The sequence below is a fragment of the Nipponia nippon genome, unplaced genomic scaffold (genome assembly GCF_047370975.1).
Source record: "Nipponia nippon isolate SJK-2023a ecotype South Korea unplaced genomic scaffold, ASM4737097v1 scaffold_47, whole genome shotgun sequence".
In the NCBI taxonomy this organism is placed as follows: domain Eukaryota; kingdom Metazoa; phylum Chordata; class Aves; order Pelecaniformes; family Threskiornithidae; genus Nipponia; species Nipponia nippon.
Window position 1 is genome coordinate 376,087 of NW_028262366.1, and position 27,842 is coordinate 403,928.

The 27,842-nt window shown below is 51.0% G+C and overlaps 3 protein-coding genes across 15 annotated transcripts; 2 read left to right on the forward strand and 1 right to left on the reverse strand.

Annotated features, from left to right (window-relative positions):
- Window positions 1–856: 856 nt before the first annotated feature.
- LOC104011845 (E3 ubiquitin-protein ligase TRIM39) lies at window positions 857–16,037 on the forward strand. Of its 10 annotated transcripts, none has more exons than XM_087729865.1 (12): window positions 857–1,276; window positions 2,359–2,451; window positions 3,227–3,457; window positions 3,706–3,728; window positions 4,055–4,170; window positions 4,803–4,832; window positions 5,321–5,880; window positions 9,445–9,564; window positions 10,503–10,525; window positions 11,046–11,161; window positions 12,142–12,323; window positions 14,547–14,669. In XM_087729865.1, the coding sequence occupies exons 1-12, from the start codon at window positions 857–859 to the stop codon at window positions 14,652–14,654; spliced, it is 2,022 nt and encodes a 673-aa protein (XP_087585991.1). In that variant the 3' UTR covers window positions 14,655–14,669. The 10 variants fall into 10 exon arrangements, with proteins under 10 accessions (XP_087585991.1, XP_087585990.1, XP_087585997.1 ...); XM_087729864.1 differs by lacking the exon at window positions 14,547–14,669 and adding an exon at window positions 13,360–13,503; XM_087729871.1 differs by lacking the exons at window positions 12,142–12,323; window positions 14,547–14,669 and adding an exon at window positions 15,884–16,037 and having other exon boundaries at window positions 10,503–10,658.
- On the reverse strand, window positions 13,507–21,314 carry LOC104011844 (zinc finger protein RFP). Of its 2 annotated transcripts, XM_087729984.1 has the most exons (8): window positions 19,481–21,314; window positions 17,108–17,637; window positions 16,335–16,430; window positions 15,755–15,985; window positions 15,541–15,563; window positions 15,141–15,256; window positions 14,919–14,948; window positions 13,507–14,371 (listed from the first exon to the last, which is right to left on the reverse strand). In XM_087729984.1, the coding sequence occupies exons 2-8, from the start codon at window positions 17,525–17,527 to the stop codon at window positions 13,857–13,859; spliced, it is 1,431 nt and encodes a 476-aa protein (XP_087586110.1). In that variant the 5' UTR covers window positions 17,528–17,637; window positions 19,481–21,314; the 3' UTR covers window positions 13,507–13,856. The 2 variants fall into 2 exon arrangements, with proteins under 2 accessions (XP_087586110.1, XP_009462420.1); XM_009464145.2 differs by lacking the exon at window positions 19,481–21,314 and having other exon boundaries at window positions 17,108–17,887.
- LOC104011843 (E3 ubiquitin-protein ligase TRIM39) lies at window positions 17,459–27,820 on the forward strand. 3 transcript variants are annotated; one of them, XM_087729986.1, is made up of 8 exons: window positions 17,540–17,553; window positions 18,643–18,712; window positions 21,404–22,061; window positions 22,936–23,031; window positions 23,738–23,968; window positions 24,687–24,709; window positions 25,443–25,558; window positions 26,204–27,820. In XM_087729986.1, the coding sequence occupies exons 3-8, from the start codon at window positions 21,642–21,644 to the stop codon at window positions 26,716–26,718; spliced, it is 1,401 nt and encodes a 466-aa protein (XP_087586112.1). In that variant the 5' UTR covers window positions 17,540–17,553; window positions 18,643–18,712; window positions 21,404–21,641; the 3' UTR covers window positions 26,719–27,820. The 3 variants fall into 3 exon arrangements, with proteins under 3 accessions (XP_009462419.1, XP_087586112.1, XP_087586111.1); XM_009464144.2 differs by lacking the exon at window positions 18,643–18,712 and having other exon boundaries at window positions 17,459–17,553; XM_087729985.1 differs by lacking the exon at window positions 17,540–17,553 and having other exon boundaries at window positions 18,500–18,712.
- The last annotated feature ends 22 nt before the right edge of the window (window positions 27,821–27,842 follow it).

Genomic DNA, 27,842 nt, shown 5'->3' on the forward strand with positions numbered 1-27,842 from the left:
TGTCCTGTCCCCACAAGTAGATGCCTAGAAAAGCAGATAAAAGCAGGGCAAGGATGACTATGGGCCCAGGAGCTCTGTTTAATCAGCCTAAATGGATAATTAAAGAATTAAAAGGTTATAATGAGAGGCATGGAGAGATCTGATGTTTGGCTCTGTCCTTTCTCTAACCCTGGTAGGCAGTTGCAGACGGTGATTTGATCCTTCTCCTTTCCAGGCTGGGTAATCCCAATCTCTCCCCATCAATCCTGGGCTTCAGTTTTGTGGCCTGATGCTGTCTGCCTTGTACTGGGAAGCCCCAGACTGGTCTCCGCACCCAGATCTGGCCTCACATGTGCTGATGGAGGGGAGCAATCCCCCCCCCTCTCTGCTCTTGCTAGTGCAGCCCCGTATGGGATTGATAGCTTTGGTGCATGGTCCCACAGCTGACTTATGGACAGCTTGTCACTCCCAAGACCCCAAAGTCCTGCTCCAGGGTTGGTCCTGGTGCAAGAGGGTATCCCGCCCCGAGTTTCATGAGATTTCTCCCCAACCACTTCGCCAGCCCGTCCTGGTCCTGCTGAAGAGCAGCCCTGCCCTCCAGCCTCCTATCTGCTAACTCACATCTGGCTCAGAAAGTCAACTGAACCAAAACCGATGGGAGGGTGGCAGGAGGCGAGGAGGAAGCATTGCGCGTGCTCGCTCTCTTCTCACTCCTCTTCGAGCGGCCCATGCTGCCGTTTCGTGGCGTTAGGGCTGGGTGTTGATTTCCCCCGTTTGCAACAAGAAAACGGCCGAGCCAGAAGGAGGAACATCCTCCTCTTCTTCCTGCAAAGCGAAGCTCATTTAATCCTATCCTGGAGGTAGGTTGGGAAGAGCCATGGCTACGCAGAGCCCAGCAGAAAGCCTGCACAGTGAAGCCTCCTGCTCCATCTGCCTGGGTTATTTCCAAGACCCCGTCTCCATCCACTGCGGCCACAACTTCTGCCGGACGTGCATCACCCGCTGCTGGGAAGGGCTGGAGGCACATTTCTCCTGCCCGCAGTGCAGGCAGACGGCTTCGCAGAAGAGTTTCCGTCCCAGCAGGGAGCTGGCAAATATTGCCAAAATCGCCAGGCAGCTGAGCCTGCGGGCAGGAGGAGGAGAAGAGGGATGGGAGAATTTATGCAGGCAGCACCGGGAGGCTCTGAAGCTCTTCTGCAAGGAGGACCAGCAGCCCATCTGTGTGGTGTGCGACAGGTCCCAGGCTCACCGCTCCCACACCGTGGTCCCCATTGACGAAGCTGCCCAGGAATATAAGGTAAAGCCTGGGGATGTGCTTGCACCTCCCCACCTCATGGCAAATCCCTTTCCAGGTGCAAAGTGCAGCCGTTCAGGTGCAGCCGCTCTCCGTGCACCGCCGTGGCGCAGCCGCAAACGGGGATGTTTGGGTGTCACTTGCCCACGTGCTTCCTGTTTGCGTTTTATTGCACGGACATTTGTTTTTTACAATGTTCCTGTCAGGGCTTCCCCTCGCCCCTTAATTTATTCGTCTTTGCCAACAGCCTGGGAGAAATTAAAAAAATAACTTGTTGGCCTTTTCCCTCTTTGAACTCTGCTATTGACTTGACTGTACTGAAATACCATCATAAATATTCAAAACATGTAAAAATGCCCCCAAATTCCTTTTTTTTTTAAACATGGTTGCATCAGTTATTGAGGGCAATTTTGCGTATTTGTTCCCCTATTCACTGTTTCTCTAGTTTCAAATACAGAGAAATAACTTTTCCCTATCTCTTCGCCTTCTCTGCTCCTTTTCTGTTTTCCTGCTGATCCAAACCCGTTCTCATCATCTTTCTCACCAAAAGGTCGAGCACTTGGCAGAGCCGTGCAACCACGGTGCAACATCGCACAGCGTTAACAGGAGGAACTCCTTGCTGCAAGATGTTGCTGATGCTGAAGGTTTCTGTGGGTTCAAAAAGCTCTTATATAAATGCATGCTAAATAAATCCACTGAAGGTTATTAAATACAGAGATATTTATCCCAGAGCCACCAATTTCTGGAGGCTGTGAGTGTTTTTGAGGGAAATCTCACTACGCGCTTATCTTGCTCTTACACGCTTCCCAGGACATGGGCTATTGATTACTGTTGGCGCTTTGCTCTTCTGCAGAATTTTTCCCTGTGCTTGCAGCAAGATTGGTGTTTGCAGGTTGCATTTTCTTTGCACAGATCTTCAGAACATTATAGGTTGCTTTTGGACCTTCCCCCTCCAGCTCTGCTCTTTGCAGAGGAGCCAGCGTTTAGGCAAAGCCTCTCCCATCTAAGATGAGGGCAGAAGTAATTTTAGTGGAGAAAAAGGATTTTTCTCAGCTCCTCCAAGAACATATTTTCTTTTTGCTCAGGAAGAAATCCAAGGCCGCCTACAGGCTTTAAAGGAGGAGAGAGAAAAATACCTGGAAAGGAGAAAAACGGGAGTAAGGAAGAGCTCGTACCTGGTAGGTACCTTCCAGCAGGAGCCTGGGAGACTGTGGGTCTCTCCAATCACCCCAGCATTGCTGGTGTATTTTGAGGCCAGATCTTGCATATTTGGTTTGCAGAGTGTTATGCCATTTGCTCTGGGCACCGGCCAACCCTGTGTTTATCTGCTGGGGTTTCCCATCAGCTGGAGCCTGCACCAGGGAGATAACATTGCAGCTCCTCTGCAAGGGAGCTGGGCAGGCAGACAGCCTCCAGCCTGGTAGAGACAGATGGGCTGGAAGGTTTTTTTCCCCCTAAACTCTATAAATCTCCCTCTTATAGAGCCCAGTTGAGGTTACATCTTTTGGTTCTGCATCCAGGCTAAGCCTCCTGAATAGTCCCTGCTACTGCCTAAACCTCCAGCAAGATGGTTTGCTGTTAAATTCACCCTTGTATTGACTGAATATCACTGAGGCCATGGTATCCTGAGACCAGCCTGCTCACCCTGAAGCACTGATCTCTTTTTCTTGGGATTTTTTGGTAGCCCCCATCACCTCCTGCCCATCTTGCAGAGCTTCACCTGAGACTGCTGTGATTCCTTCTGCAAAGGTCTGGGGTTGCTGCAGCCCCACAGACTGTGTCAGCCTCAGAGATGTGACACTAATAGAACGATGTAAAAATAATCCACGTGGGAGGTTTTTGCCAGTGTTTCAGGTGCTAGAGTCGTAGAGAGGTCACGCCATGCCTTCTGCTGCACGGGGAGGTCTCCTGCCCCTCTTTCATCCCCTTTGCCCTCATCTCTGATCCTGGCAGGAGAAAACCAAAAATGAAGGGAAGAAGATAGTGTGTGAATTCGAGCAATTGCACCAATTTTTGAAGGTCCAAGAGCGCCTCCTCCTGACCCAGCTGGCAGAGCTGGACCGGGCCATCACCAGGGTCCAGGAGGAAGCAGTGGCAAAGGTCTTGGAGGAGATGTCCCACCTCGACACCCTGATCTGGGAGATGGAAGGGAAATTCCAGCAGCCGCCGAGCCAATTCCTGCAGGTGAGAGCCCAAAGCACCAGAGCTGGTGGGGAAAGGAGGGATAGAGCAAAACCCGAGACCTGGGAGCCCAAATTCAGCCCCATGGGAGCTCCCTGGTGTCTTCTAGCATTGCTGCAGGCGGGATCCTCACATGCATAGGGTCCTTCTTTGCTACTGCATTGCCATAAAAACATATACCTTTTGTTAGAAGACACAACACTTGTTGTTCGTCTTCCCCAACTGTCTCTCTCCTCTCTTCCCACCTTTAGGACATCAGAAGACTTTTGAATAGGTAATGTCGTTCCGTCTCACTTTCCCCACACTCCGATGCTTGGAGAGGTCTGGATGCCACCTGGGTGAATCCTGAGGAGGGGGTTTCAAACCAGATGGATGCAGTCGATAGCTCAGCCTCCCACAACGGTGCTTTGTGTTCAGAAATGTCCATTCAGCGACTGCCTGGGGGAAACAAACTGCAAAGAAACAGGGCAGGGAAAAGGGGGATTTTATTTGCTCCTGGATAAGTATCCTCAGCCCATCCCATAGCTTATCCTGGATTATTTAATGAGAACAAAATGAGCAATCAAATATATCAACACATGGGTTTTGCCCTCTTTGCAGTTGTGAGATGATGAATTTCAAGCCTCCAGTGGAGATTTCCCCCGATCTGGAAAGACGACTTGAGGACTTTGTTCAGAGAAACGTCCTTGTGAGAGGCATGCTGAGGAAATGCCAAGGTACTGAGCAGGGTTAGGAGAGGGCACGTTGTCTTGTGTGCCTGATATCTGGGAGAAACTGGATTTTTGTGTGCTAGCTGCTAATGCAAAACCCACCTAGTAACTGTTGTAAATAAATGCAGCTGAAACTTTTAACCAGAGAAGGACACTGACAGTTTTTCCTGGGGCAAAAATAGTTGGGAAGCGGAGAGGAGAAAAAAACAAGCTCAGCAAAGGAGTCTCCTCTCCCGTATCCCATGTGAAAAGCAAATTCAGAGTCGCTGGTGCAGTTGTTCCCGTCACTTCCAAACTGGTGGGAAAATTAAAGTTCATGTAGGTACAAAGCCAGGGAGGGGATGCTACAACAGGGGGAGAAATCTGTTGCAGTGTCTCCTGGAGATGAGTTTAGCTTGGCCAGGAGGTTCATCTCCCCTGGCTTTGGGAGAGTTGTATAGCGATTACAGCAACAATACCTGCACCAGAGCAAGTCAGCCCAGAGCCTTTGCACCCAGCCAAGCCCTCACACCCTCAATATTTTCCCTCCCAAGTCTCCCATTAGCTGTTTCACCTTCCCAGCCTGTATGATAAAGCTAAGCTGCAGCCAGTTTCTTTGACACATAAACCTGATACCGTGAAATCTCTCTCCTCTTTAGACAGCCTGATGTTTAAATTGCAAGATCCAAGTAAGTTGATGGTAGTGGGTGGGAGAGACTGGGGTTTTGGCTTGTGGGAGAGATTCCCATGGGAAAAAACCCAATGCAATCCCCCAGGGAGAGGAAAGGAAGGGTGACAGCATCCTGATGTATCCAGGGGCTGAGATATGGTCCTAATAAAACCAAATGTTCCTCTGGGACCCAAAGAAAAAGAACACCTGAGAAGAGCATTTGCACTTCCCCTTCCCTCCCCATGAATTTCCTACCATCCCCTCCCCATGCCTCTGCTCCATACTTTGTCCTCTCCCCCTTCTCCTTCCACCCAGGGGCATTTCTGCTGGGGGACCCCGAGGCTAGTGCCAGCCCCAGACCTGCCCATACCCTGCCATGAAGCACCCAGAGCTGGGAGAAGCAGGAGAACGGGGCTGGTCCCAGGTGCTGGGAGGAGAAGAAATATCTCCAGCCTCTCCTGGGGCCAAACCCTACCTCCAATACTCTGGTTCTCCCTTGTCTTGCAGCCAACGTGACCCTGGACCCAGCCACGGCTCACCCCAACCTTCATCTCTCCGAAGACCGAAAAAAAGCCAGGGGCCAGCTGATACAACAGGACCTCCCAGACAACCCGGAGAGATTTGACTTTGAACCCTGCGTGCTGGGCTGCGAGGGCTTCACCTCGGGGAGGCATTTCTGGGAGGTGGAGGTGGGGCAGGGCGGTGTCTGGGCCCTGGGGGTGGCCCGAGCATCGGTCAAGAGGAAGGGACCGATGAGCTTCACCCCCAAGGAGGGGGTCTGGGCGCTGGAGGCTTATCACTCCCTCACATCCCCCCGTGCCAACCTGCGCCTGAACCCGCTTCCCAGGAGGATACGGGTCTCCTTGGACTATGAAGGGGGGCGGGTGGCATTTTTCAGCACAGATGATGATGCTTCCATCTTGGTTTATAACAGAGCCTTGTTCAACGGGGAGAGGATCTTCCCCTGGTTCAAGATGGGAATGGGGGCTCGTTTGCAAGAAATCACCCAAACCCCACCCTCAGAGGACCAGTCGGTGACCGGGCAGCTGATGTCCCTTCTGGACTGGGTAGGATTCAAGTCTCCCCTCCGAATCTGTCCTTGAGACGTCTGTCAATCAGACCTTAACGAAAGGGACATCTCCTGTGTGATGCCAGCTGTTTGCTGTGGTTGCTCAGAGCATCTCGCTGAGACGCTGCTTCTCTACTGTGTCCGTCTCCATGGGGAGCTTTGGGATGGCACCTGTACGGCAAGGACAGGGAAATGGGACACCAGCAGGCAACGGGGAGGAGAAAGGATCAGCTGCTATGAGGTGATGGAGTCAGCATATCAGCAGGAAGGGAACACTGAGGGGCTGGTCAAGGATGGAGAGCACTCAGGACTTTCAAGCGTGTGGTCTTTCAAAATTTATTTTGCCTTTAGCGGACTGAATCCTCCTGTTTATCGCTCTTTCCAAAGTGTTTTCTGTCTGACATCAGTTGCAAGGCAGATCCAGAGTCTGTTCTGCCAAGGGAGGTGGCCTTTCACTACAAACTGGCTTGGTCTGGGGAGCTGGTCTCTCTGTCTTCATTTCTGATATTTATTTTAAATAAAAGAATATTTTGTTTTGCACTCTCCACTTTCTGCCTTGCTATGGATGTATTACTCTGGATTTCTTAGCTTTTGGGTCAGCAAGGTTAAGAAAAGCTTCACAGGATGGGGACACCTCACTTACCTTTCCACCTTTTTGTGATGAACCTCCAGACATTCAAGCCCCTTTTGCAGGCAGTGAAGGGAAACAAACCCACCTGGAATGCAATTTTCTGCACCATTATACACATCCAGCTTCCTAGATAACGCCCAAGAAAAGCCTGGTTCTCCCTGTTTGCTGTTCAGGAGGGACAAGATGGGATCAATCATACCAGATGCTCCTGTCGCTGTGCCGGTTAGATATTCCTCAACTATAAAAGCAGGTGGAGTGGATAGGTGAAATACAAGTTCTGTCATTTTCACCTAACTCACCTACACTGATTCCCTCAAAAACTGCTGATTTGCTTCTGAGAAAACCCAAAAGAGGAAGAGGCATCACCAAAATAAATACACGTTATTGATTATAGAACTGAGAAGAGGAACCAGAAGTAAGAGTGGGAGGGAGTGAGCGATGTTGGGCTCAGAATAACAGATGAGATATGAATGGGCACCCCGTGATGAAGCCCCATCTCACCATCCCCATGGGTCCCACCAGGGGCAAACTCACGGCTGATATTTCGGTGCTGCTCTTTGTCACATTGTCACATCTCCCCTCCATCCATGCTCCTCAGTCTGGTGCATCGCTGTCACTTGGTCTCATCAGTTGGGAAACACGGGGGATCCTGCTGCAGGAGAGACATCGGCTTTCTGCAAATCCAACCTGAAATCACTGCAGGAGCTCAAGCATGAGGATTGATTAAAAAAGGGCAGTCAGGGCTACTGGGAAAGACTCGAGCAAAAAGCCTTGAGTATTTTTTGCTCTTTCTCCCATCTCATCCCTTTTCCCTTTGCCACATCTCTGACAGGGAGAAGTATGATCCTGTGTGTCACTTTGCGTGTTGCGTCCGTGTCCTGACACCGATTCAAGCCCAGCTAGGAAAGGCAGAGGAGAATATGGACAGGCTGTCAGTGCAGGAAGGACCAAAGAAGAAAACCTGAGTGAATCGGGGGAAACACTCTCAAGCTGTTCTGCAAGGACACATTTGTGGGTTGCTGGAGGTCCCTGAACCACCATGGTCCCACCACACTCCTCTCAGAGGCACCTGTTGAGAAACGCAAGACACAAAACACCGAATCCCAGTAAAACTCGGTGCTTTCCTTGGAGGTAGAGATTGATGTTTTTCTGACTCCTTCAGGGCCACAGGTTCCCTCCACGTCTCTGATCCCCATCCAGCTCTCTGCCAACTGCAGCTCTCTTCCAGGGTGTCCCTTCGCTCTAGAAATCTGCAATGCAGATGTCTCCACCCCAGCCAGTTTTCCAGGCTCTGTAGACGCTTTTAGGGTGCGACTCATTTGCCCAACCGTAGGCACCTAATTTTGAGATGAAAGGAGCTGTGCCCTAGGCTCTGCCGACGGTGCGGAGCCTCTCTCCGAGCCTCTCTCCACTGAAGAACAAAGCAGCCCAGCTCAGGTGGAGGTGCCTCATTAGATGCCAACATTCACTCGGTTGCACCCACCTCTTGCGTCTGGCAGGACAGATTGCCTCCCAACCTGCTCACCCCAGGCCATGCTTCCCTGGGAAGTGGTTGCAGGGCGTTTGCTTCCAGTCCTGCTGTTCCCAGAGTGAGCGACTCCCCCACGGCTCTTCCTGATGGGAATAGTTTGCTGGAAATCAGACTTGCTTCCCCAAACCTGGCCAAGTGATTGCAGCTGGGAGAGTTATCTCAGTTGGTAGCCCTTCAGCTGGGTCACAGTGACCCTGTCTCTAAAACTCCCAGTTGCTGCCATGCAAAATTATATATATATTTAGCCATGGAGCTTAACAAAGGAGCAGTGGGTTAGAAATTGCTTAGAAACATTTCCCTGAGAGCTCAGAGTCAGGACAGTGTTTCTCGGAGGGCGTGTAGTGATGGGCAGCTATAGGCACATTCGTGGTCCCAAGGACCCCAGCTTGTGCCCCGTTAGGTACATTGAGTTGTAACCCCTTTTCCAGCACCTACGAGGTTCTGGTTGCACATTTCCCTCCCTGTTTTCTTATGCTTTCCCCATTCATGGTCCCACCAAGCCTCAAGAGCTCCTCACCCTCCTGGCAGCCTGAATGTCTTTTGCCTCCAGCCCATTCCTGGGAGGGCTGATGGTTTTGCCTAATGCCCAGCCCTAAAAGGAGAGGGACAAAAGCAGCAAGGTGACAGCCCTCAACAGCTCCTCAGAATAAAAAGCTGGCAGGTTGACAAGGAAGAAACATGATGCTCCCAGCAGATCAGGCCAAGGGTGTCACCACCTCCTGCCCAGGAGACACAGCACGAAGAGCTGACTCGCAGGCTCAACACATAGCCAGGACTGGGAAGGAACAGGAAGAGAAAGATCCAGCCCAATCAAAGGGATAAAAACAACAGGTTTTTTCAGTTTCCTTCGGAAGAAATTCAGACAGGTATTTTCTGAAGGAAGACAGAGAAGGTCTCCGAGGAAGGACAGCTACCCTGGAGTGCAGAAAACTGGAGGATCTGGTAGGTGTCAGCCTCCCTGACCCATCAGTCCCTGGGCAGTAATACACGGACTTTAGGGCCATCTCTTTAGATCCTTTTTTGTTGCTTTGTACCACTCTTGGGCTGGTAAGTGCAGGAACATCATGGCTTTCTACCCAAGTTCATGCAAGTGTGTTTGTGGCTCTTATCAGCACCTTTCCTTCCAAATCCATGTTACTTTTTTGCATCAAATTGGATTTTTTTTTCCCCCCCCACATTTCTCCAGGAATTCAGGACAAGTTAGGAGGGATTTGCGTTCATAGGTGATCTCCTCCTGTGGGAAATGCCTTTCTATGGATTCCTCATGGTATTTCCCATCCCACTGCTCCTTCATTTGCATCTTAAAAAGGGAGGGTAGAAACTGAGCCCTGGAAGACCATGCTCAGATTTTAGGCACTCTGCAAGTCCCAGGAGGACATGAGCTCTTCTTGCTCTCACAGCTGGAAGACCTGAAAAATGAGCTTGAGAAGAGGCAGGCAAAAAATGCCACCAAACTCTCGGAGGAGATTTCCCAGCTGGACACCCCGACACAAGGGCAAGAAGAGAAGAGTCAGAAATCAGTAAGTGAATTCATCGAGGTGAGAGTTTACAGCTTTTCAAGGTAAAACTATAGGGAGAGTCCTCCCCATCAGGTAGCTACTGGCTTAATTAGTTGGGCTTTCCTAGTTCCAGTTTGCTCCTATTCCATCTGTAACTCTGAAACCCCCAAGGGGATGCGGAGGGGGAGATTTGCAGCCCGGAAAGATGGAAAAAAAGGGGATCAAATCACTGTCTGTGGCAGGGAACGGTGAGGGCTGGTGGTTCCCTGTGGGATGGGGAGCTGAGCATGATAGCGCAGGGAACAAGAGCATCATCGCCCTTTATCCCATCTCTGCGGTACCTGAGAGAGGGGAGAAGCCGGGGGCAGCCCAGGGCATCAGGTAGGTCCGTGGGCAGGAGGCAGGGCTGGGGGCAAGCTAGAAATGCAGCCCATGGAGTGGATCAGCAGGGTCCATGGCCATGCTCCTCCAAAGCATCTTGCAAAAGGACTGAATAGCCAAGGACTGAGCTTAAATAGAGCCCTGAGCCACAGGCAGGGGGTGGGTGGGGTCTCAGGTGGGGCCGATCAGGGTCATTAATGTCTGTTAGTGCTGATGAGGGCCCTGGTAATCTGTAATGGTCTAATGGGATTATGGAGCAGACAGAGCCAATGTCTCAGAGTTGTCCAGTGAAAGGATGAGAGGCAACTAGCATGGGGTGCAGCAAGAGAAATTTTTTCTACATTTGGGGAGAAAATGTTTTCCTTGTGAGCGTGGTGCCTCTCTGGATCAGGGTCTCTCTAGATGTGGACATCTCCATCCCTGCACATGTTCAGACCTTGCCTGGACACAGCCCTGAGCAGAGGGTGGGAGCAGAGACCCAAGAGGTCCATCCCTAACTAAACAGTTCAGCATTGCTGTGATTTCAGGAGAAAAGCTCATGCTGAGCTTCATTTTTTCTTTCTCTCTTCTTTCTCTAGGATGTGAAAAACACCATCAGCAGGTACGTGGCCTCTCTGAAAGGCTGTTTCATGAGCTTTTCAAAGAGCTATGACCATGGAGGAGAAAATTCCTTAGTGGCTGCTGAATACACCTCTGCTTCATGGAAATTGCAAGAGTCTGGAAGGGTATTTTGGGTACCAATGCTACATGCTTCTCTCTTCTCTTGATCGTTTCTGGGGATGTGTTAATCAAAGGAGCTTTAGTCTCAAAATGACCTCCACATTGGCAAAGGCTGGCTTTAGTTTTCCTGCAAAGTCTTGGCTCTTTTCTCTAGCCCAGTCCTCTCAAGCTGGACCTTTGTCATGGTCTACATAAAAACTAAAATAAAAAAAAAAATATTAATCCAACAGGGAAATTTGGTCTTTACTTTCCTTGAGGTTTGGGTTGCCAAAGGGGTGAGGTTAAAAAACTAACATTCTAGCAATACCATCACCTCATTTCTGGTGGCATCAGATTTCCTGAAATGATGACAATCACTCTGAAAAGTGTGGGTTGTTTGTTTTTTTTTTTTTTTTCCTCAGGTGTGGGAAGGTGACTTTCCAGCTGCCAGGGGATGTTTCTCCAGAGTCAGAAGAGAGAGTCTGTCGTTTCTCATGGAGGAACAGTGCTCTGAAGGAAACTCTGAAGAAGCTACAAGGTACTGAGAAGGGCTTGAGGGGGAGAAAAAAATAAGCTAGCTATATTTTGGGGAGAGCTGGAAGAGCTGAGCTGCCCTTAGCTCATTCTGGATATACTTTGGGAACAGAAATACTGCAGAGAGAAACTCCGAGATGGAGGAGAAGAAGAGCAAAGGGCTTTTCCTGGTCAGAAGAAATGACTATTTGATACCCACTTAATGCCTCATTTATCACTCTCTTAGTTATATATGTTTTGCCCTAATTCCTGGAAGATGCTCACGGATGAAGGATGAGCTGCTCTCTGGCTCAGCTCCCCCTCCAGCCTAGCCTTTCCCAAAATTAGCTTCTGCTGAGAGTGAGAGCAGCCGTACCTGTTAGATGAAGGTGCATCTAGCCCAAAGTGGCCAAAAATAGATGTTGAAGGAAGAATATGAAAATTAGGGCAACCCAACAAGTTTTCTCAGCCCTGCAGCTGGAGCCTCAGCGTAACGCTGGAGGAAAACCCACCCCAGGGCAGAGCCCTTGCCTTGAAACCTAACTATTTCCATGAAACAAATATGGAAATGGACTGACCCAATTTGTCGCCCTGTCTTCAGGTTTTAGCTCTTTTTTTTCAATCACATGCTCAGCCAAACCAGTCTGGTCTTGTCCTGCGGTTGACACTTGCTGTAGGAGACGACCTGCTCGAGATTTTGCTGTTTTACATCCCATGCATCACTTTCCTTCATTTTTTTTCTCCCCTCAGCATTTATTTTTGACCCGATGTAGCGTAAAATCTGCAGGGATTTCTGCACGAGTCTGTTGCCACTGCTGTGCACCTTTTCTTTTTGATTTTTTTGGTTAGAAACAGCTTTTCTTCTTCATGTACAGCACCTTTCCCCTTCTTGGGGATGCTTTTGCCCCTTGCATGCCAGCCTGGGTCCTGCTGGCCCCCTCCAAGCCCCCCACATCCCTGGGATGCTCAGCCTTACTTCTGACACCCCTGTCCCCCACCCCACAGCCATCTTGACCCTGGACCCTGACACAGCTCACCCTGACCTCATCCTCTCTGAGGACCGTAAGAGCGTGAGACGCGGGGAAGGACGACGGGACCTGCCTGATAACCCAGAGCGATTTGACTACTGGCCCTTCGTGCTGGGATGCCAGGGCTTCGCGGCAGGCCGGCATTGCTGGGAGGTGGAGGTGGGGGACGGGGGGGATTGGGCTGTGGGGGTGGCCCGTGAGTCCATCCGTCGGAAGGGGCATCTCAGCCTCTGCCCCCAAGGAGGGATCTGGGGGGTAGAGAAGTGGGGGGGACAAGTTCGGGCGCTCACCACCCGCAAGGTGACCCTCCTACCCCTCCGTTGGGTGCCCCGGCGGGTCAGCGTCCACTTGGACTATGCCGGAGGAACGGTGGCTTTCTTTGACGCGGATGAGGGTGGGCTCATGTTCATTTTTTCCCGTGCCTCCTTCACCGGGGAGAGGGTCCGCCCGTGGCTCTGGGTGGTGGGGGCCAGGTCCCAGCTCAGGCTGTGTCCCTGAGACATGTACAGCAGTGTCCCCCCCACTTTCTACAGCCTCAGGGGACCACCACATATCCCCCATGCTACCCTGGGGACCACAGCGAACAGAAGAAACAGGGACTTTGGCTTTTGTGTTTCCTTCTTCCCCATGAAACTGGGGGCTTGATGTGCAGGGAGAAGAGCTAAGCCTGAGAAAAATGAGGCAAAGAGACAGGAAAAGCTCTGTAGAGGGGACCCTGGGGCATAGAAATGGGAAATAGTGGGGGGAAAAGGGAAAAATTCAGAGTAAGAGTAGTAGAAAGGTTTGCCTGATTAAGTATAGATGTCCCCATCTGAGCTGGTCACCTCCAAACCAAGGGGTCCAAACTTTGTTTTTTTTCTCAACCTCCCCATGGGTGCAATTGCCCTCAACCAGACAGTTTCACCCTTATAAAGGATCCTGGGGCAGCCAGTTCAGATGCAGACATCTGCACCGTGAGTTTCTGATGTCAGGTGAGGTTTATCCCAGCCTTCAGTGCTGCAACATGGAGTCTTACCAACGTGGTATCTTTGCTGATGGAAAGTTTGCACATGGCAAAGCTCCTGAGCCTCAACTGTTTCCTCTCTTCTCCAAAAATTGATATTTGAAACCTCCATGGTGTAGATCATTAATAATAAAAAATACATGATTTTTTTTTCTCCTCTGTGTCTTTCTGTCTGGTTGGGACTGCCAGCAGACAGGAGAGCAGTGTGGCACATGGCTTCCAGGGATGCCCCTAGGTCACCTGCATGGGGCTTGTGGACCTTTCTGGGTGCAGGCACAGCCAATCCACAGGCTTTGTGCAAATACCAGGAATGGGATTTAGTTAACCAAAAGTCCAGCTCCCTGCCTTGAACCTGACATCCAGAAGCAGCAAATAACCAGACAGAGAAGAACGTTACAGCATGTAAATCTTTTTACTTCATCTAAAACCATAAGACCAGAGAAGCAGTCAAGCTGGTGCAGGATGCTGTGGGGCAGACATGGCTCCATTTGTCAGCCACCGATACCCCAATTTGAGGATGACCATTTGGGACACCGACCCACAGAAACGCTCAACCTTTTGGCATCACTGAGGATGGAAAGAGAGGCCAGAAAGGCCAGCTAGGATTTTAGTACATGGAAGTCCTCCAAAGTGCTGGAAATAGGGATGTTGGGGACATAAAACTTGTGTTTGGGTACGAAGGGAGAGCGTCAGGGACACAATGTGATCTGGGACCCCTCGCTCCACACCAGGAACCAGGGATGAATGCTCTCCCCTTTAAATGAAGCTGCTGGGAAAGTGAATATCAGAGCCCTCTTATCAGCATCAAAAAATGCCACCTGACCCTTTTCATAGTCCAGGGAGACCCGGACCCTTCTGGGGACCTGGATCTGGTATAGCGGGATACGCTCAAGGGAGGTGAGAGCCCAAAACTGACCCTCACAGAGACCCATAGACCAGAGCTCCATCTCGGGGCTCACAGCGGTCTCTTCCCTCCTCCTCAGGGACTCCCTGGCCACCCCCACAGCCCAGGAGCCTTCGGGTGTCACCTCCACTTCCCAGCAGCATCTCCCTGAAGTGATGCCCTCGCAGCCCAGCACACAGGGATCGATGCCAAACCCCTCAGCAGATGGGTCCTGCTGGGCATCTTCCCACCTCACGCTCCTCCCGTCCGCTGACACGATGAGCTGGGGGTGAGCCGTGGATGGATCCAGGGTCACCTTCACTGCAAGGGGCAGAGAGTAGAGCATCAGAGGAAACCAAACCATTTCCCATGGTCTCAGGTTCTGCCTCACTGCTGGGATTGAGTGGGGAGGTCCTGCAGCACCATCCATCCCGTTGCTCAGGATGCTCTGCCCTTGCTGCAGGGGCAGACATTGGTTGCTTTCCCCATCCCACAGGACCCAGGCAAGCATCAGAAGAAGATTCCCAAGGGAGCAAGAGAACAAGCCCCGAGGCAGATGAGTAGGAGACCGCTACCCTTTTTTGTGCCAAAAATGCCAAACTAAGCATTTGTCCCCTTAACATATTGATATGAGGGGCAGACTCAGTCTTCACGCAGCTTAGCAGCTCCATTGAAAAAAATGAATCCATCAACACATTATGGTGAGGATTCCCTGACTCCTTATGGTGTTTTTGGCCCCCCCTACCATTCATTGCTTTGTTCGGACGCGGTCCCCAGATGACCCCCCCAACTCATGGCCCATCCCATGTTGGGCTCAGCCTTCCCTTGGTCCTTCCCACTCCCTCACCTCCAGGAGATGTGGACTTACTCTTTTCAGGCAGCTCAAACATCAGGATGTCTAAAAAGGGGAGAAGAGACATTATCTGATATAACATGCAGCTATCAGCGTGAACATGAAAACCAAGAGGTTGTTCTGCCACGCTGAGATCACCTCTATAATTGCAATCAAATACAATTTACACTCTAAGTAAATAAATACAATTTATGCTTGCACAGGTATTGCTCCATCTCCCCAGCCCACGCTCAATACCTTGGAAGCTCCTCAGAGTCTCCTCTAGCACAACATTTTTCTCCCTGAAGTGACTGATTTTCTTCTCCAGCTCTGGAAGAAGTAAGGGGGGCTGCTGGAAGTTTTCCTTTTCAAACCTAGAGAAGGACAGGAGAGGTGAGGATGCATCTCCTCAGAGAGAGACCAAGAAATCTTTTGTGCACACCCATAGCTCAGAGGAGCTGGTGCAGGCTTTAATAAACCTGCTGCACATTCAACAATGGGTAAAGACCCCTTTGCTTAGAACCTCTGTCCACAAAGCCAAACATTTGACTTCTGGGTGAGGTTTTGTAAAGGCTTTCCTGTACCTGCCCTGCCAAACACAAGGTCCAACCTCCCTCCCCAGCCTGGGATGGAAGGAGAAGCTCAGGAAGCCCCATACCTGCTCAAGGTGCCTCTGATGTCCTGGAAGGGAGAGAGGGAAGAGGAAACAGTGAATGGGTCTTAGCAGCAAAACACCTACTGAAACCTCACCAGCGGGGATGTGGCTTTGGAGCTAAGCACAGCCTGGGTTCGGCATCACCACGGAGCAATACCCAGAGCCAGAAAATAGCCTGGAGCCCAGTGGTAATAACCTGGATTCTCTTTTGCCTCACCTGCAGAAATTTGCTTGCTGGTTGCTGGCACTTCTCCTCCATCTCCTGGATCAAGGTATCCAGATGAGAGATCTCCTTTGTCAGGCTAGTGACGTTTTCTTCCTGCATTTTCTCAATGTCCCTCTCCAGGTCCCCCAGCTGAGCCAGCAGGTGATGGGCATGGTCCTCCAGGAAGAGACGCAACCCTTCGAACTTGGAGAAAACCCTCTGCCGCTCAGCTTCAGTCTTCTCCTGAAAGGAGGGGACACAAGAAGGGAAGAGTAGGGTGCAGAAGGATGCAGCAAAGTCCCACACATGCCAGTGACTGCACACCTAGAGTCAGTGTCTCGAGTATCCTCTATCCTTCATATATAATGTATATATTGCTTTGCATTCAGCAACTGAGTCCCTAGAAGGGCTCCAGGCTCTGCCTGTTCTTTTTTTCCCTACAACGCAGAGAAAAGTCAGGCAGTGTTTGGTTTGGTACCTGGGGAGGGACCCCAGCCCCAAGGCAGTGCATCACCCGCATGGCATCACATCTAAAGCCAAAGGCAGACATCCAGACCCTCATGAAAACATCCCTCCTCACGAAAACATTTACCAAGTACTCCCAGCTTCTCCTCATTTCAGCCTCGCGAAACCCCAGGAGTTTGTCTCTGTCTTCCTTCACAGCTTGCAGATGAGCCTGGATTTGTCCCTGAGGGAAAAAAAAAAAATAAGGGCCCCATGTCTCTGGAGACTGAAACAGCCTAAAAAAAAATACTCTGGGGAGGGGATTGCACCGTGGTCAGCTCCAGAGTTTCTCCTTGTGTCCCTCTTGGTCCAGAATAATCCTGAGCTTAAGACCTGGGAATGCTTTAAATGGAAATAAATGCCACATAGTGGAAAAAGCTTTCTGCACCAGCCTTTGATTGCATCGGATCCTTTCTTTGAGCTGATTTAACTCACTGATGCAGCAGGAAAACATCCTTATTTTTATTGGACCATGTTCCTGCTGATTTAGAGAGCATCTTGGGATCAGCAGGTGTCCAGTAAACACCAGAGCTGGGCAAAGGCTTGAATTTTGCAGCATGCAAGAGGGGATTAAGACCTCACCCCTTCAGCCACAGAGCATCAGATTCTGAGACGAGAACTGAGACAGCAGAAGCACTGGTGCATGGTCTACGCTGTCATTTTGAAACGGGCCAGTTCGCTCTGCGGGAAGAGCAGAGGCAAACACCGAGGGGGACAACGTTTCTTGCCCCCAGCCTACTGCCCTGGGTGGGGGCGAGATGTTTCACAGCCTGATGGTAATGTGCTGTGAGGGGAACATCAAGCCCTGATGGTGCTGGTCTGGCTCCTAGTGCGCGTCTAGATGGAAAAAATCCCCTTTACCTTGTATTCCTGGACAGCATCCTGCACAGGAAGCATCGTGTGAGACCGGTGTGCCCGGGACTCCCGGCAGATCACGCAGATGAAGGCTTCATCATCTTTGCAGAAGACCTTCAGAGGCTCTCGGTGCCTCTCGCATCCTTCCTCCTCAACTGTCTCCCCTCTGGCCACCTGCACACTCAACCGCTTGGCTATTTCGAGCACCCGTGCCAGCTCTCGGCTGGGTCGAAAGTTTCTCTCCGGTGCCGTCTCCTGGCACTGCGGGCAGGAGAAATTCGCCGTGGACCACTCCCAGCAGCGGGTGATGCACGCCCGGCAGAAGTTGTGACCGCAGTGGATGGAGACGGGGTCTCGGAAATACTCGAGGCAGATGGGGCAGGAGGCTTCACTGGGGAGCTCTGCGGTGGGGCTTGGCGCAGCCATGGGGCCCCTGATGTGAGCTGCGAGAGGTCAGCCACTTTCATTTTCCTCTGAGCAAGGGAAAGGCGTTTCCCTTCCTGCCGCCCCCAGGGCGGGCAGAGCCAGAGCTGAGCCTGGGTGGGAAGGCAGAGAGTGGATGATGGCCAAAGTCCTCCTGGTTTCATCCCCCAGGGTGGTCCCCATACCCAAAAAGGTTGGCATTTGCAGTCCGTACCAGTTCCTGGTACCCACAGACTGGCAGGGAGGAAGGATGGGGGAAAGGGAGCCCTGCCAAGTCTGAGGGTGAGACCCGCATCCTGGAAGGGGGCTGGGCATGGGGGCGAAGAGGATTTGGGGAGGAGGCTTGGCATAGAAAAATGGGGAAAAACATCCATGGAAAAGGTGAGGCTGAAGATGGCTTGGGAAGGAGGTTGCATATCACAGCGAGGGTGAAGGAGGAATGAAGCCAGAAGTGGGGGCTGAGGGGCACCCACGTGGAATGGGAGAAGGGTCCCAGGATGGGGAGAGGGTCTGGTCCTCCTCTCAGCAGCAAATCAATGCTGTTGGGACATGTGGGGCCAGCATCGGTTCTGCCTCTGCAGCAAAGGGAGCCCAAAGGGGGTGGGGGGAAGCAGGAAAGGGAGGTGGGGAACGGGACCCCATCCAGCTCCCTCTGATCCTGGAAAATTTGCAGCTCACGCCCCTCCCCCCCAATCCTCCCTCCCTCCAGCTTCAGGCATTAAACTGCTCCTATCTTCTGTGTTGCAAATCAGGATCAATCCCCAAGTCCTGGTTTATTAGCATAGTATTTCTCCAGGTACTGACAGATGCCAGCACCCCAGGGATCCCATTTCCAGCACAAAAGGGGCTGGATGCCCCAGCCAAGAGCAACCTCCTCCCCTTGCTCCCTGCTGGGAAAAGCAACACTTTGTCCTTACATCCCTCTGGGAAAGGCTTGTCTGCACCGGAGGGGGGGGGGGGGGGGGGGGCTTTGAACCTCTTTAGCATTTGAACTATCCTTTTGAGCTGACCCATTTGTAGCTTTGGCCATCACCATCCTGTCCTCTCCACCTCTGCACAGCCAGGCATCAACCAGGCCGAAAACAAATAATTCATTTCCCAATGGACCTATTTTTCAGCCCAAGCAGTTCTCTCATCTGGCTGATCCCCTGAAAGCAAGATCTACAGGAAAAAGCACCCCTTACCCTGGTCTGCGTTTAGATTTAACCCTGAAACTGTGGGAAGGGGAGGCAGGAGCAAAACCACGCAACGCAAAGGAGAAAACTGAGGCAGGGTGGTTTGTGCCTGATGTTTAATTGTGGTTGCCCCCAGCCCCGTATCTATGCCTTCAAGCAATTAAGCAGAATCCCACAGAAAACCCTTGATTACTAATTTTCTTTTTCCTCTTGCACAGAGGCATTGAGCAAATGTCTTCCTCACCTTCAAAACAGAGCCTCCAGCTCCCTCTTGAGACCACACTCACTAACAGTCCCTGTTGCTTACACACAACCAGTTAGGGGCTCGTTTGGAGAGGAGCATCATTACTTTTAGTCTGTCTCATGCCCAACCCATTTTACTGCATGGACAGCTGTAATGTAAAGCTTTAGTTGTAAAAAACCGCACCAAATCCACCTTTAGAAGCTGAGCCAGGTTATCCACAAAGTCAAATCAAGCCTTTCGTGAGTTTTGCCCTAAGGTTTAGGTTTGATATTGAGGGAGATGGATACACTTAAGTACTCCATGGTTCCCTTCTCTATGGCTTGTTGCTATTTAAGATCAAGTTCAGCATCACCTAGACATGGCAAGTGATGCTTTGCCCACTTCTCAGTCTCTCCCTTAGCATACGCATCCCTCACCCAGACCTCTCCCACACCAACAATGGGATCAAACACCCCCACAACACCCATATTTTCTCCATCCTGGGAGAGGCAGCACCAAAACTCTGCTGAATTTTTTCAGGGGGTAAAATTCTCTTACTGAGGGCACTGCAGTAACGAATCATGAAGGGATGGATCAGCAGAGTCCACAGCCACGCACAGATGCTCCTCCAAGGCAGCTTGCAAAAGGACTAAACACCCCAGGACTGAGCTTAAATAGAGTCCCTGGTCCATGGGCAGGGAGTGAAGGGTCCCAAGTGGAGCTGCTTAGGGCTGTTAATGCTCATCAGTGCCCCCAGGGCTTGACAAAATCAGCTGACATTGCTGGGTTTGGAGAAGCTGAGACGTTTTTCCAGGCACATCAAGCCCAAAAGAGGCACAGCAAAGAGCAAAGCGGCTGCAGGCGATCGCTGGGAGATTACTCTGATTATGTGACTCATGTAGGTAATTGGGGAGGAAATGTGGCTTTTGGCGCTGGGGCAGAGGAGATGATGCTGGAGAGAAAACATTGTCCTAAATGCAAAAGTCAAAGTCAAGCAGTCCCTCAGGGCTACCCATCCCAACGCCAGTCTCTCTGCACATCTCATTCCCCACTAAATCAACCCTTAACTCTGGATTAGCAACAAAAAAAAAAAAATGTCCTGAGTATGAAACTGTACCACAGGTTTCAGTCTGAGTGTTCGTGTGCGCAGAGTGCTGCACCGGAAAATCGTGACCCCCGAAAACACTTGCAAACAAATAACGGCGGATGAGTTATTTACTGATGTTCTCAGAAAATGTGTCACTTCGTTACCCAGCCTCAGCCCAATGCAAATAAGCCCCGTTCGCTTCGGCACACGAAGGGCTTTGGACAGGGAGCGGTTCTTCTACATGCTACAGGTCCATAGGATTGGGGTAGAATGCTTCCACATGCTACAGGTCCATGGGATTGGGGTTTCTTGTCTTAAGAGGAAGAAGAACGACATTGCTGTCCCTCCAGGAGAGCCACAAAGGGATGGAGGGGGGGAGATTTGCTACATTTGCTATTCTGGTGTTGTGAAACCCAGTTTGGGATGAGGTCTAGGTGGATTTGGGGGCTCACTGCTACAGCCTGGGGTGAGGGACTTTGCAGGAAAACCAGGGATCCCAAGGCTTTTAAAAACTGATACACAAAAAGCAGAGGCAGGCACGTTTATGCAGGCAGGCACCCAACTGACCGTGCAAGGTCAGTGGAGCTGGAGTAAAGTGACATTGCAGATCGAAAAGCAGCTGTGGGAGGAGAGATTTCCATTGCTGGAAGGTTGCTCCTGAAATATCACCTTTTTTCTCCGAAACATGGCAACTGAGGGCTGAAGGAAGCTCTCCTGCAGCATGGTGGGATCTTGGGTGAAGGAGAACCCATTTCTGAGCAGATTGAGTGAGGGGTATGGCCGGTTGTGGAGTTATTTCATTTGCAGGGTGGAAGAAAATCCCCTCCCTTCCTTAATTGCAGGCAAGCTTGGAAGAAAAGGAAAAATAAAGATAACAGGGTGAGTGGTAATCGGCTGCCGCTTGACTCTAGGCTCAGCCCTGAACCATGAAAGAAATGGCATCGTGCTTAAAAGGAGAATCGAAAGCAACAATAAAAGTATTTATAGCTGCACGTACACATGCAGAAATGAGGATGCTGACAGGATGGCGGTAAAGCTGGCAGTTAGGTATGATAAATAATAAAGAGCTGAAATGAGCAGCAAAGGAAGTGTCTCGGTGGTTTAACTTGAAGAAGGGAGACTTAACTGCAGCAGGAGACTTGCTTAAGCTCTATCCTCATGGCTGTGCCCTTCAATTAATAAATGAAAAGTGCATTTATTAATGAGCAATGAAACCAGGATGGTTTCTGGGTGCCAGACCCCATGGGGAGGCTTAGGGCAGGGGCTGCCCCTCCATTTGCTTGGGTATTTTTTTGGGGAGGGGGTGTCATACAGAAGCTGCAGGTGGATCTCTAACAAGCCAGGAGATTATGAAGGATGTTTATTTTCCATTTCATCTCTTTTCAACCCACCAGGGTCCCTGGGGAAAGGGGGATTCTCCCTCCCCCTCTGCAGCTGCTCAGCGCAGCATTTTGCTCGGCAGTGGTCGAGCAACCCGGAGAAAACCTGGTGCATCTCAGCAGCGAAACTCCTCTGCCGCTTGCTTTCCCCTCCCTCGGGGCCTGAGACACCTGCAGGAAGGGGAGCAGCCAACGGGCAAGACCAGCCGGGGCGGAAAACGAAAGCTGTCCCGTCATCCTCGCCACCGAGACCATGGCTGCAGACAGCCCCGCCGAAAGTTTCCGCGATGAAGCCTCCTGCTCCATCTGCCTGGGCTTCTTCCAGGACCCCGTCTCCATCCATTGCGGTCACAACTTCTGCCGGGTGTGCATCACCCGTTGCTGGGAGGAAACCGAGGAGAATTTTGCCTGCCCTCAGTGCAAAGAGACGGCCCCAGAGAGAAACCTGAGACCCAACCGGGAGCTGGCAAAAATCATCGAGATAGCCAAGCGGCTGAGCTTGCAGGCAGCCAAAGGAGGGGCAGGGGGGGAGAGGCTGTGTGAGAAGCACCAGGAAGCTCTGAAACTCTTCTGCGAGGAGGATCAGATCCCCATCTGCCTGGTTTGCCGAGAGTCCCAGGCTCACCGGGTCCACGCCGTGGTCCCCATCGAGGAGGCTGCGGAGGAGCACAAGGTGGGAGGTTCTCCGTTCGTGGCGTGAGGATGAGGGAGGAGGAGGGGGCCGGGTCAGAGAGCTGCCCTGTGGGTTGCTCTGCTTGCAGACATCTGGATTTCTACGCCTTTCAATCTGCTTTCTCCATCGTGCCACGAGCACTGGATAACAGCCACCACCACCCTGCCTGCTCTGTGCGCTGCCTCGGACGTTTGCGGTGCAGGAGATGCTGCATGTAGATGTTCAGGACAGAATCTGGTCTTATGGTGCTGGTGTGCAAGGCAGGGTTGGGTTTTCCAGCACATTAATGGTCTGGCCTCCAGTTTCACTGTGTGCGTGTGCTGGTTGTTGTGAAAACTGATTTTGCTGAAGGTGGGAAGAAAAATTTGCTCTCACCGCAGATGTGTGATGTAGCCCTGGTCTCACCGCACAAGGGTGATGGAGGGTATGGTCTCCCCGCCATAAACTGGTTTGAATGCCCCATCCAGACTTCGAGGTTGTGACCAAAAGCACGTTCCTTGGTAGCTGAACTGGGCAAACAGCCCAAGCTTATAAGTTTTGGGTCAGCACTGAGCACAGGCTGAACCTGAGCAGATGCCAGCAGGGTCTCCCCAATCATTTAAAGCTCCTTTTCCCTTGATTTGGTCCTTTGCCTGAGTCTTTTCCAATCCATGCCATGAATTTCACCCTGGTTGTTGGAGAAAGCAACCAATTCTGGCTTCCCTGCTCTCCCAGAAATCAGGGCTTATGAATTCCCAGAGCCAGATTATCGTGTTATTAAGCAGGGAAGAACCTGAGTTTGTAGGAGAGAAACCTGGATAGGTGGGATGAGGGTAGAGGGATGGACCGGCTAGGGGAAGAAAATGCACCAACAACATCTTTCTTCTCCTCTCAGGAGAAATTCCAGGCTCACGTGCAGATCCTGAAGGACAGGAGAGAAAAGCTGCTGGGGCTGAAAACAGCTGAGGAAGGGAAAAGCCTGAACTTCCTTGTAAGTGTCTATCCCTGGGTGGCAATGGCTTTCTCCCTTTCCTTTCGGTTGTCCCTCTGGCCGTGGTGATGGATGTGGAGACAGGAGATGTGCCATGGCCAAAGATCACATCTTCACGGTCCCTTGCAGATGCACAGGAATGTCCTCTCCGTTGCAATAAGGTCTGGGCAGTCGTGACAGCCTGTCCCCATAGTAGATGAAAAGATACTCCCGTTTTCCCCGTGTCTCCTGCTCTTTGTACATCTTAGCAGGCTGGAAGCATGTGTTGGTTTTTGCCAGGTTATTGCTGACCTTTTTCTTCCTCAGTTTGCTCAGAAGTGGGGCATATTCCCAGATTCCCCGTATTAATACATACAGAAAATGGGAATCACCCAATTGCTTCTTTCTTGCCTTATTTTCTCTTTTCCTGTCCTCTTTTGCTGACTAATCTGTTTATGGTTTTATTTTTGTCTTCCCTTGCTGTTCAAAGGTCTGGAGCATTTCGGGTGCAAAGATTAGAGTCCATGGGAAATGCCCTTTGCCAGCAACTTCAACCTAGAAATGGAAAAAAAAAAAAAGTCTTAATTATTCCTGTGCTCTGCAATGGGCACTGGAATTTATGGCTGTGTTATAAGTCATCACGTTAAATCAGCTCCGTTGCAACTTTTCTCGACCATTTCTGTCCCCAGCCCTGCCTCTCCCTTGCGTGTGACGGTTCTCGTTGCAGGAACAAGTGGAAACGGAGAGGCAGAAGGTTGTGTCTGAAGTCAAGGAGCTGCACCAGTTTGTGGAGGGACAGGAACGTCTCCTCTTGGACCGGCTGGCAAAGCTGGACCAGGAGATCATGAGGAGACAGGAGGAGAACATCAACAGGCTCTTGGAGGAGATCTCCTCCATCGGCGAGCAGATCCATGAACTGGAGGAGAAGTGTCAGCAGCCTGCGTGTGAATTCCTGCAGGTGAGACCTCAGGCCCCTCTGAAGACCGTTGGCCTTGAACACCGCTGGTGCCACCAGTCCAGGAGTCAAATTAATTCTAAATACTCCTTTTAAAATCTATCTTTCAAAGCTTTTTTTTTTTTTTTTTTAAATTATTTTCTTCAGTGATCACAAGAATGGCCCAACTGTCCACTTGAATATTTTAAATCACCCACAGTCTCTTTAAATCTCTGTCTGTTTACATGGGTATGGGATTCATCCATCCGGTCGTACATGTCTACATCCAAAACAGCTGTCCAAGTTCCTTCGTACGCAGTGGAGAAACAACTGGCACTCGTCTTTAGGTAGTCATCCAAACCCACCAGCTGAGCCCACCTCCAGGCTCTGGTTAACTCCTGATTTAAAACACTCAAATACGCTGAAGCAGTGGTGTGCATTAGCAGCAATAACGCCCATACAGGAAGAGCAGGGACATGAAAGGTGGTGGGTGATGGCAGATAACTACAACGAGTTGCTCATTAAATGATGTTGCCATGACCTCACCTAACACCCCAGCAGATCTGCAAACACTGCGCAGGCAGATCACCATTAAGGGACTCATGTCAGACCCATAATTTAGACAGAGCAGTGCCTTGAGTTGCCCGAGGTCACCCCACAGCCCTGCGGTAGCTGCTTGTTGTTTCCTATCAGGCTGACTTTGCTCTGACCTAATGCTCCTTCTCTCATCTTTCCCTTGTAGGACAGCAGAAGCATCTTGAGCAGGTTTGCGGCTCCTTTCACGTGTTCTCGCGGTGTTAATGTTGTAATGTCTACGGTGTTGACACTGATGGACTCCAAAACCCCAGCCACTTATGATCCCCGTATGCTAGGGACTGAATAGACATATAGGAGAAAATTAGGACACCGCAAAAGCTCCAAGTAGGATGCTGAAGACCCAGGAAAGGTATCAGATGGGATGATGGTACCTCCAGCTCTGCTGCAGCTTCTTTATAGTCCATCCAAAACTACCTATTCCTGGAGGGCTGAGCTTTCACTCCCTGCCCTTGTCAACAATAGCAAGCCAGCAGCTAAAAATGTGCGGATGTTTAAACACTAAGGAGTGCATCCAGGTGGAAGGGAATCCAGTATGAACTTCCACCCCTATAACAGACCTCTTCATGTCCTCTTTGGACATGGATCGAGAAGGTGGGTTATTAGAAAGACAAAAGCGGGCAAGGAAAGGCATTTTTTATTGCCTGCATTTCCCTTGATGTACTGGTCATCACCTTTACCATCCAGGGACTCTTCACTGGTGTTTGGGAACAAAATAGATACATACTCTGGGCCTGCAAACCCTTCTCTGGGAGGTTATTAATGGGTGCCCTTGGACCAAGCCTTTGCTCTAGTCCTACTATTACTTATCTCTTTATAAGAAATCCCAGTTGAAAATCGGTCAGTGCATAATGACAATTATGAGTGAAGGAAGTATTATTGGAAAGGTCTTCCTTCTTTCCAGGCTTGAGAAGGACGGTGTCCAGAAGGCAGCAGAGACATCGCCTGAGCTGGGAGAGAAACCCACCGGTCCTCCTCAGAAAAATATTGCCCTCAAAGAGATGCTGATGAAATTTCAAGGTACAGAGAAACTGGGGAGGAGAGGGTTTGAGGTCGTGCTGGGTCTGTCTGCAGCAGATCTAAGGAAGGAGATCTCAGCTAGGTAGGAGAAGTCCTGGTGAAATGGAGACATACTTCCAACATGCCCTGCAGAGCTGTAGCCATGTTAGCATAACAAGAAGAAATTACTCTAGCTGATTACATGAGAGAGGGCGAGTTTGCCTCCTGGCAGAGCTCGGGGATCATGGTAAGTGTTGGGGTGCTGTGGGACCTCACGTAGGGTCAGCGTCGCCTTTGGAAATCACCTCTCTGAATGAGACCAAAGGTGAAAATTGCAAATATTTCCACATGGGAACTTAAAAAAGGAAAGTCATGGGATACCTGAGGCTTCCTTTCCTCTTTTCAATGGCCTGGAGACTCCTGGCAAAAATATCCACACTTCAAAGCCTTACTTTTACTCTAGACCAAGCTCCCTTCATGCAGCTGTCTTTTCTGCTCTTCTGATCTTGCTTGTGGGCATAAAACCATTCCTGCTCTGCTCCAGCAAACAGGGACTAGGAGCTGGAGCATCCCAAGGTTAAACTGGGGGAAGATGGGGAAAACATGACCCTAATGCCCTTGAGGAGTGCGCTGTGCCTGTGATGCTCATCTTCTCTCTGTCCCCAGTAAGCTTGACGCTGGATCCAGAGACGGCGCATCCCCGGCTTGTCCTATCCGAGGATCGCAAGCGCGTGAGATGGGAAGACACCCGCCAGCCCGTACCTGACAACCCCAAGCGTTTCGATTCGTCTCGCTGTGTCCTGGGCTGCGAGGGTTTCAGCACGGGGAGGCATTACTGGGAGGTGGAGGTGGGCGATGGGGAAGCCTGGGCTGTCGGGGTGGCCAAGGAGTCGGTGAGAAGGAAGGGACGGATCAGCGTCAACCCCGAGGTGGGGATCTGGGCGGTGGGGCAGTGTGGGAGCCAGTACCAGGCTCTCACCTCTCCTACCATCCCCATCTCCCTGCTCGCTGCCCCCAAAGTGATTGGGATTTACCTGGACTATGAGGCGGGGCGAGTGGCGTTTTTTGACTCCAATAACGAGGCACCGATCTTCACCTACCCCCCAACATCCTTTGCTGGGGAGAAAATCCTTCCCCTGCTCTGCCTGGGGAGGGGGTGCCAGTTCGCGCTCTCCCCCTGACCCCCCCATGGGACAGCATCTGCTCGAGTCTCACTCGCCGGGGTCTGGGGAGACCGCAGGGGCTCACCACCCCAGAGATGGCTTTGGGAGCATGAAGAAAGCGCTGTCTGGGATGGAAAATTCTCTTTTTCCAATCATTTATGTCAGCAAGAAGCATTGGTTGGCTCAGAGCTTGTAGAGGAGGGGGGTTGCCTTGCTGTCCCCCAAAAAACTGCATTGCTCTGTCATCGGGTGGCTTTGCTGGCGATGTTGCCCTGGTGCATCCATGCCCATAAATCCCTTCCAAAAACTTCTCTGTCAGAGGACAGGGATGGAACCAAGCTGAAAATGCGCTGAGCCAGTTCCCAGTTTCTGTCCCTCCACCCTCTCCGACTGATCATGCATCCCTGCTGCCCGCTGGACCCTTTTCTTGGCTCACCGAGCTTTCAGCTGCGCGACTGAGCATAGATGCTGTGGACGACGATGCAAAAGCCTGGAGGACTCCATGATGGCTTCAAGTTTTATGCGATCAAGGTGGTAATAATCTAATCCAAGGGCGAGATAGGCAAGACCCGGTCTGGTGGAAGGGTACTTTAAATCACCAAAAGTACCTGCGTCCCCGGTGTGAGTTTGTGTTGGGTCGGTGCTTAGTGCTGTGTGATGTCCACACCTTGGGACATTGTAAGGCGTCACTTCTCCATGTGCAGCCCTTCAGGCTACGGTCCCTCCAGGGTCAGCGGAGAACGGTGGCAAATGTAGTTTATCGCACCTAGAAATGGTTTGACAAGCACGTGCAGGAGTATTTATTTCTCTCCTCTGATTACAGAGGGAGCCCAAATTGATTAGATGGCACTAGATTTTGATTAGAGAAATAAGTCTTTCCCAAGGCAGAGTCGGCTTTAACCTCTTGTTGAGCAACAGCCTCCGGCCGAGCCGTTGCCTAATGGATATTTGGGGGTGTAAGGAGGAACCCAGGAGCGATGGAGGGTGCTCATGGGAGCATTTCCCAGTGGATGGAGTCAGTGTTTTCAGATATCCAAACCGATTGTACGGATGCACCTTTGCTCGCTTGAAAAGCTTTGTTTGCCTCAGCTGCCGAATGCAAACTATGGAAATGAGAATAAGAAATTGCCTCCTTTGCAGCC